The sequence below is a fragment of the Leptodactylus fuscus genome, chromosome 6 (genome assembly GCF_031893055.1).
Source record: "Leptodactylus fuscus isolate aLepFus1 chromosome 6, aLepFus1.hap2, whole genome shotgun sequence".
In the NCBI taxonomy this organism is placed as follows: Eukaryota; Metazoa; Chordata; class Amphibia; order Anura; family Leptodactylidae; genus Leptodactylus; species Leptodactylus fuscus.
In genome coordinates, this window is record NC_134270.1 from 40,904,839 (window position 1) to 40,913,996 (window position 9,158).

General features: G+C 42.6%; 1 protein-coding gene across 1 annotated transcript; it reads left to right on the forward strand.

Annotated features, from left to right (window-relative positions):
• The first annotated feature begins 1,241 nt into the window (after window positions 1-1,241).
• BTG4 (BTG anti-proliferation factor 4) lies at window positions 1,242-4,555 on the forward strand. Its single transcript, XM_075278485.1, has 5 exons — window positions 1,242-1,319; window positions 1,688-1,899; window positions 3,167-3,304; window positions 3,377-3,584; window positions 4,370-4,555. The coding sequence occupies exons 2-5, from the start codon at window positions 1,727-1,729 to the stop codon at window positions 4,553-4,555; spliced, it is 705 nt and encodes a 234-aa protein (XP_075134586.1). The 5' UTR covers window positions 1,242-1,319; window positions 1,688-1,726.
• Window positions 4,556-9,158: the final 4,603 nt, after the last annotated feature.

The window sequence follows — 9,158 nt, forward strand, 5'->3', positions numbered from 1 at the left end:
GAGACACCTGTGTCAGACTGACCTCCTGTCCATGAGCCTTCCTATTTAATCCTCAGCTCAGAAGCCTGTGCTACACCAGAGGAAGCGCACACTCAGGTAGGTATTGGGGAATGAGGAGGAGGTTATGAAGTTTTGGGATATTTTATGTTAAGGCTTGTATAGATCTATTGCAGATGGTTGGTCTTGTAATGAAACTCTTAGATACACCTTTAATCTATTCAGTGGAAATATTTCACTAGATGTAACCAATGGTCTATTTTAGTGTTGGATGTGACTAATGGCAGACTTCTATGTTTATGTGAGATTGGCAATGTGTGTTGTGACTTTATTATGTAGTAGAAAATATAAAAAATTATTCCAACCCCCCTCCTTGTCTTGTTGTGGAACTGCTCTACTTAAGCTGTGGGCATTCTCCTATGTGCAAAGGGTGAAATCTGCACTGAATATCTGTAGCATAAATTTATTTACTCCAGTTACAGACTACATGGGGCCCAGGGGCTTCAAGTAGTGGCTCAGTTCAGGAGGTATTCTAGAACTGACAGACTCCCTTCTAATCACATTGTAGTGAATGGCTGCAGGAGGGGGCTCCATCTTCAGTTGCATCTTGGCTATACTATGGTTTGTAATAGACTTATGTACCCTTCATGTGTATGTGTGGTGGCTCCACTAAGATGTAGATGTAAGTCTACTTCTGGCTTTGATTTAAAGGGGTTGTATCTTTATGAACATATCTACAGGACTGGGAATAGGTGTGTAATTGCTGGTTCCTGCAGTGATCAGGAGGGTGGAGGAACTAAAGTTTCCTTGTGAATGGCGGACCAGTGTGCTTGTGACTCTGCTCTATTCCCTTCTATGGGAGTGTAGTCTCTGGTAGACATGAAGGGGGCACTGGTCACACAAGCACACTGACAAGGAGGCTTTAGAGAGGGGACTCGCGTTATTGCTTTTAACGTCCATTGTCCTTATTTTATGACTAAGGCAATAGACTTCCACAGCAGTAGTGTGAATGTCCCCTTAGTGTGTGTATTTTTAGCTAGCTTCTAATATTCATGGAGTTGGCTTTCTACCAGCCAATGTATTTATATACTTATGGGGGTTTGGTAACATGTCATGGGATAATCTAAGAATATTGTTGGCCTTCTTATGTAATCTGAATAACAAATGTTGCATGGACACTGTGGGGAAATACTGACTGCTAAATATACTTGGTGACTTGGACATGTAGTTTTCATTTGGGGATACTTGACTGTAATTGTGCCTACTGGCCCAAGACCACACACTTGACAGTACAGAGTAACTAACTGTGTTGCCTGAGAGTGGTAAGGTCTAGCAAGAATTTAATGCAGATCTGTCTATTGAGCAGTGTTTAGCAAAGAACTAGCCTTGCAAGTTCTTCATGGAATTTTGCAGAATTGGTTCTTTTACCTGGAAAATCTGTCGACTAGGTGGTGCTAGAGGCAAGATAACAGTTGGACATTGACTTATTTTGCTGCTAAGAAGTCTTGCAACTTGACTAGGGATAAGTTACCTTCCAATAGGTGGCACTAGAGGCACTGTTTCTTTAAGCCAGAGAACTTTCTTATGTCTTTTGTAAGACTTGAGATTCTTTAAACTGGTTCCTTAGCATAATTTATAGTGACCCAAGCCTTCCTTAATGTAGACTTTTTTTTTTTTCTCTTTTGCACAGTTCACCTGTCGTCCTGTGCCGGATTACTATAGACAAACTATGAAGGAAGAAATTGCTGCCACGGTTGTCTTCATCACAATGCTGGTGAAAAAGCAGAGGAAGCTGAGCAAGCAGAAAATAGAGAAGTTTGCTGCCAAACTGACAACTATTCTATTTGCAAGGTATAAAATGCATTGGTATACGGAAAATCCATCAAAAGGACAGGCTTTTCGGTAAGTGAAATGTGCACTTTGTTGTAATCCAGGTCTCTGGGGTTATAATCCTATCCGCATGTAGTCTGTGAACTCTCATCTACTTAGCATCTGGTCTGCAGTAAGCAACTACATACTATATGGTAGTATAAGCTTGGACTAATCTATCTAGTATCAACCATCGCCATAATAAATCTGGCGCATTTTCAGACTGCAATCCATTAGCTTGGTGGCAGCTGTATTACTGTATGAGGGTCCACAAATATTCCTTTTAAATCAGAATTTTTATTAACAATTTTTTCTTTACATAAAATCAATCGACAAATCAGCAACAGAACAACAATCCAAAGTAAATATGGAGACAAAATCCAACATATAAGGGGGGAGGGGGGGGGGGGGAGAAGTCCATTAGGACCCCCTGCTAAATCTCCTGAACCTCCTTTGACTTCCATACAAAGAATGGCACTCAGAGGATCAAGGAAACGGATAAAGTAGAAGTGAGGGATCTAGTCCTAATAAGAGACTGGGAGGGAAGACCAGGTGTGTCCAACCATGCTCCCCAATTTTTTTTTCAAATTTAGTTTGGGCCTTTCTCTGTGTGTGTGTGTGTGTGTGTGTATATATATATATATATATATATATATATATATATATATATAATATATATATATTTTCCCCTCTCCAGCCTAATGGTATTAACGCTAGATATCAATTCCACCAGAGAAGGAGGGCTTGGGTCCAACCAATGATATGCAATCAATTTTCTTGCCTGGTACAGTATATTACCCTAGACAACCCTATAAATTCCGGGCTTTCCGTGTCCACACCCTCCCCCCAAATGACCTAGGAGGCAAATTAATGGTGAGTGCAGAAGTGCAATAGAATACACCCAGTTCCAGTAGTCGGTTAACTCCTGACATTCCCTCATCATATGCAGGAGATGTGTGGGTTCCATACTACAGCGGGGGCATTTGGTATCAGAACGGATATGCATACAGAACAGTCTCTGTGGAGTCCTTATAGACCCTATATAAGAGATAAATATGAGACAGCCTCTGCGCTTCACTAGGGGACAGTACAGGGGTCAGGGCTAACACATCTCCCCATGTTTCCTCATCCACCGCACCAACATCCTTCTCCCACCTTTCCCTAGTCTTGTCTGGGAAATACAAATGCTATGTACTGTAACTATGCATCGTGTCCCCTGGTCCTAACATATCCTTTTCCCCATTAAATTTTATTTGCATCGTCTCCACTAAGTCTTATTAACCAACTCAATCTCTCCCAGATGCATAAGAATAAATAAGTGTCAATCAGTTGACTCTGTCTTGGAGCAGGCCTGTGCAGAAAGTGACGTTGAATTTGAGGATCTTGGACTGCCAAAGGAAATGACCATATGGGTAGATCCATTCGAGGTGTGCTGCAGGTAAGTGTCATATTATATTGTGTACAATGGCTTTGACAAGGCATTTAATCATGAATTGCCATCCCTATGCAGGTATGGTGAGAAAAATAGCCCATTTACAATAGCAAGTTTCATGGATCAAGGGGATAGTAATGTGTCTAAGAGAATAAGCACTGCTGTAGAGAAGGCCACCTCTGACTATCACTCTGGGAGCTCTTCAGATGAGGAGACTTTTATGAAGGAACCAAAGAACATTCCTACTGTGATCAATCCAAAGAGTATCTACCAGGTACCTGTAAAGGTGGGTAGTCTTTATTACTGGCTTGAGTTAGAGGACCTGCGTCATTGGGTAAGCTCTGATAATTTAGGTACCTTGATTATCCAAAGCTGTTCAGACACTAAAAAGATAAGCCCTTCTAGTGTGTGTAAGGGGGGGGGGGGGAATAAAAAAAATTCTATAATAGCAAAGCAGATGGTAATGCTGTACGGCAGAATCTCTTGCACACAGCAGCCGTCTGCAGACATGTCAGTTTTGGCTGTGAGCAGAGCTTTTTTTTTTTTTTTTTTTTTTTTTTTGTGCTGAAATTCCTCACCATTTTCCTCTGTGTGAATGGACCCTTATGGCAGAAAAGCTTCAAACTTTCTCTAAAGAAGCAGGAAGTACTAGCAAATCTTGACATGTCTGCTGATGGTGTGAAAATTAAGTTGGCTTTCCAGGTCTCTACTCTGACCTATCCTCCATGAAAATCAAAGTGGTGATTCTGGCCATTGAAGTCCCTACCATCTAGACTTGAATGTTGGTATAATAAATCCTGTGATGGCAACTGTCTACTTGGTGTGCATTCACATATCATGCAGGTTTCAACTGTAAAAAAAAAAAAAAAAAAAAAAAAAGTAATGCAACTCTTATGGTTCTGGCTGGGGTGACAACCTCTTGCATGTCTGGCATGAACTGGAGACTTAGTGCGCTGATATTTTCAACAAAGGCAAGTAAAGGACTGGGTCTTGGGATTGCAAAAAAAACTAAATGGCTAGTATTTGTTCTAGCACACAATGGCTAAACCTATCCTGCATTGTCTCTTACAGTGTCGAGATCAAAGCCAGCCCAAACCAACTGGGCCCCAATGTCCTCGGCAGAAGAACTACCCAAATGACAGACCCCACCAGCCGGCTGGGTATCGTCAGCAGCGAGCACACAAACCCTACAGACAGGCTGCTGCATTCACAGGTCCTCGTATTGACCGGTATCACTGGGTGAACACAAGACGCTGATGAGAGGAAAGTCAGGTTTTTTTTTTTTTTTAAAACCTCTGCTCTTATACAATGTTTTTATTTAAAAAACAGACTATTTATATTTTTACGTGTTTGTCCTTTGACTTATTATGCACTGACATGTTTATTTTTAAAAATGAATAAATTAATCAACTTTTATATATTGTGTGTGAATTATTCAGAGATGGAACTTGGTTTTGTGTGCGAGACCACGTGACAAAGGGAAAAGGCTGTATGCCCCTGGAGTACTGGTGTGGAGACCCTGTTTGGGGGAGGTGGGCTCAGAAGGAGGAGTGCCTTGTGCAGCCATTTTGGGCAGTGTGTGCTTTGATCTGAAGTAGAAGGAAGGTCTGCAGTGACATCCTTGTGTAGAGAAGATCCTTGGAGGGCTGGAGCTACAGCAAGTGGAGCTGAAGTAGAGACTTCCTGAGGTTATCCAGACACCATCCTAAGGAGAAGATTGCTGTCAGACATGGCTGAGAAGTGACACTGTCAGTGAGACCACATGCTGTCTGAGCAGCCCCTCTTCCAACTGTTGCAAACAAAGGCTAGAAGGTACCTATCAGAAGTAACCGTGCACGCACCACACTGCAAGCTTGGCGCCAAATTGTTTGGGACTGAGTAAGGGCCATTAAGATAAGAACCTGGGATCTGGCAATTATTTGTTTTTATAAGTATATAGTAATAAGTCCCTCTTCTTCCCCCCCCCCCTCCTGTAATCCTACCCCTGTGTCCAATTATATATATATGCAGCCTCTAGAAAGTGTTTTTAGCTATATCTGAAGAAGGAGCTCAGAGGAAGCTTCGAAACGTCATATTTTGTCATCCTTATGAGTTAACCATTAAAAAAGGTATCACCTACTGAAGACTTGCAAAGTTTTTTTTATTTTTTATATTTAAGAGCCTATAGTTAGGCATAACCAGCATCACAGGCTGCACTACTGGTGAAATATCGACTTGTCTGGTAGAAGGACAGAGACTCAGAGGATTCTACAGTTATCTCTAAGAAAGGGACTTCTAAGGGCTAGTTCACACGTGGGCAAAGGGGAGGTTTTTGACAGCGGAATTCGCTTCAAAAACCTCTCCTTTAACATGGTGGTCTATGTAGACCACTAGCTTTTTTTTCCTCCTAGCGTTTTCCGCCTGAAGAAGCGACATGACCTTTCTTCAGGCGGAAAACGCCTGAAGAATTGCATAGAAGTGAATGGGAGGCGAAAACCGCGCGGTAAAAAACCGCGCGGTTTTTTGCACACAAAACCGCGTGGTTTTTTGCAAAAAAACGCGCGGTTTTCGCCTGCAGTTTCTATAGCGCATATAGGAAAAAAAACCCTAGCGAAAACCGCGTCAAAAACCGCGTGGAATGCAAAAAACAGCGTCAAAAAAACTCGGTTTTTACCTCGCACAAATAAGCTAGGCAGTTTTCACGTGTGAACTGACCCTAAGGAAGTTTGGGAGCAACATCTGGTTTAACTTCACACTGTTTGGCTTGCAAGCTAATCAACTATATTGGTTTACTTTGCTTGGGGAGAATAGTAGTATTGCAATGAGATTGTAAGCCTTGGTGTTATACCGCCGGTGCCTGTGTCACACTCACTGAATTGTTCCTGTGTATTAGGGTAATAAAAGGTAACAGGCAGCTGTATAGGTGCAGTCTGCAGATAGGTAAAAGATTGGATTATATTGAAGGCCACACTAGTGGGCACCGTGCTGTACAGCACCAGGGTCTCGGCTTCCGGGCTGAGTGAATGTGAATATACGTGAGTGTTCTTTTGGGTAAAGAGGGTTATTAAACGAAGTAAAATCTTGTCTTTGCTAAATTGCGTTGGACTCTCTTTCTTTGTTCGTGACTTTGCTGTATCCTGGGGATCCCACCCTGGTACACGGCTTACATTCACACAATTGATACCAGCACAGAAGTGCATGTTTACAGACACATGATACCGTCTGTTTCGGGTTGTGTAGTCACCCATGAGTATATCACTTCACATGGCACACCCCCCTATTGTAACAGACATCTTGCACTACACAATAGACCACTGTTCACAATGTAGGAACAATGCCCCTCGGCTGTAATGATTCTGTTGCCGTTGTTAGTATGTCGGAGCTGAGAATCTGAAGCCGCTTAAAATTAGGGAATCTTATATTACTGAGACTGTAAACCTTGACCCCACAAATTTAGAACTGTTCTTCATTTACCTGTTCTTGTAGGAGAAATTGTATCCATTGTACTTGTGAAATCTAATTTCTCGTGAATATGAACAGAGGTACCTGGGAAGTCAACAAGGTCCATAACCAACTGAGTGAAAAATGCGTATGGCACGTCCAAAAGGGATGTCGTGTAATTTCTGCAGATAATTTGCAAGCAGGTAAAAGTGGATGAGACATGTTGTCGAATCTGGCCTGCAATCTTTTGTAGAAAATTGTTTTTCTGCAGCATTTACTAGGTAAATTCAATACACCGCTGAATTTGAGGTGGATTCAGCCTCAAAATCAAATCCGAATTTTTGCCTGGAATCTAACTCCCACTCATTTCAGTAAATGATTTATTTTTTTCACCTAGTGAAAAAAAAAATGTAATACTTGATCTATGGATGGATTCTGCCTGATCACTCCCAGTGCAGTGAATGGGAGGTAGAAACATTCTCCCTGGCTTGTACAAATGAATATACCCTTAAAGGTATCCCATATACTATAGATTGGGGATAACTTGCTGATTGTTGGGGCTCCGAAGCCCAACTTATCACAAGAATGGAAGTATCATTGACCCTGTCAAGCTGCTGGTTGAAGGTTGGACCAGGAATTTTATTTTTATTTATGGCCTTTGCCAAATTTGCAAAAAGGTTTCATTATACTCATTATGTAATTAAGCTCTCCTACATCTGAATGTAAGTGGTTTAGAAGTGATTCTGGTGGTCTCAGTAATGGCACTAGTCAGTGGTGTAACTACCTCCATAGCAGCAGAGGCAGCTGCCACAGGGCCCAGGACATTAGGGGCCCGGTGACAGCTGCTACCGCTGCTATCATTACACTCGGGGGTCTTTTCGGACCCAGAGTATAATCGGCGGCCTGGGAGAGGTAAGAAACATAAAAAACACTGTTACATACCTCTCCTCTTCGGCCTAGTCGTCTGACGTCTCATGACCCCGGCCTGCGTCCTGGTTCGTCTGACGTCATTGAAGATGGACTACTTCGGAGGCCGACAGCGTAGGAGCTGGGAGATAGGTGAGTAACAGAGGGGTTTTTTATGTCTTTCTCCCCCTGGGTCTCCGATTATTATACTCTGGGGTATGAAAAGAGTATAATAGTTTATGGGTGTCCACAGTGGGACATAATACTGCGTGGAGGGGCCACTATGGGGGATAATACTGTGTGGAGGGACCACTGAGGGACATAATGGTGTGTGCAGGGGACACTAAGGGACATAATACAGTGTGAAGGGGACATTATGGGGCATAACAGAGCGCGCAGGAATGCATAGGAGGGTGTCGGTCGGGGGGGTTGGCCCATGTTAACAGTTCGCCACGGGGCCCCGCCATTCCTAGTTACGCCACTGACTAGAGTGGACACTATTATAAATGGGGTCACATTAGGAGAGCATTATTACTATAGGGATTGAGCAGTATTGCTAATGAAGCACACTATGGAACATTACTACTATTGGGGTCACCATGTAGGACACTAATACTAATGGGGGCACTAATATTATAGAAGACAGTGGTAAAGCATTATTACTATTAGAGCATTACTACTAATAGGAAACTGCTAGAGCATTGTTACTATTGGAGCACTCTGGCACTATTCATAGGACAGTCCATCAATATTAGATCTGCTGGGGTCCCTGTAAAGTTTATATGCTGTGACCTGTGCTGCTCACTTGCTATATAAGGTGAAGCAATGTCTATACATACTGCAGTGCTGTCCTATTCCATTGGTTATCACTAGAGATGAGCATAGAAATGAATGGACGAAGCCGGCACGCGGGGGGTTAAGCGGCCGGCCGCCGTCAAAGCGGAAGTACCAGGTGCATCCATTCATTTCTATGGAGCGTGCTGTTCGGATCAGCTGATCCGAACAGTACTCGCTCATCTCTAGTTATCACTTAAGTAACTAAAACTTCTACACTTTTTATGACATGTAAATATTTCTGGGAGCTGAGAGGTCCCAAAAGAGCTGATCTGCAGGGGTCTAGGCTATTGGCTCCTGGAGTTACAGTTCTGAGCACCGCATCATGGGAACACCACAAATGATCTGACTTTTTAGAGATGTTCTGACCCAATCCTCTAACCCTATGTCCCTTGTTGCAGTACCCTACATCATTATGCTTGCCCATTTTTTCTGCTTCCGACGCATCAGCTTCAAGATGCTTAACTCAACCTTCATATGACAACTTTATCTGGTATGTGAAGAAGAAACTTCCTTGTAGAAATATGATTCTTTCATGTCGAGCATCTTTTGTCCTAAAAGACACAATGAAAAGCTGAAATTACTGACACTTGTCTGCAGTTACATATATGTGGAAAATTCCAGACTCTCCGTTCGTCTAATGTGTCGTATAAATATACTGAGCACCAAAACTGTAGCTCGTAACTGGGGATAGCGCAGA

Bases quoted from the DNA above. Each gene is read 5' to 3' on its own strand.
- BTG4 (XM_075278485.1), top strand. From the start codon at position 1,727: ATGAAGGAAGAAATTGCTGCCACGGTTGTCTTCATCACAATGCTGGTG. The intron at 3,305-3,376 runs GTAAGTGTCATA...ATCCCTATGCAG, and splicing joins CCATTCGAGGTGTGCTGCAG to GTATGGTGAGAAAAATAGCC. The intron at 3,585-4,369 runs GTGGGTAGTCTT...TGTCTCTTACAG, and splicing joins TCTACCAGGTACCTGTAAAG to TGTCGAGATCAAAGCCAGCC.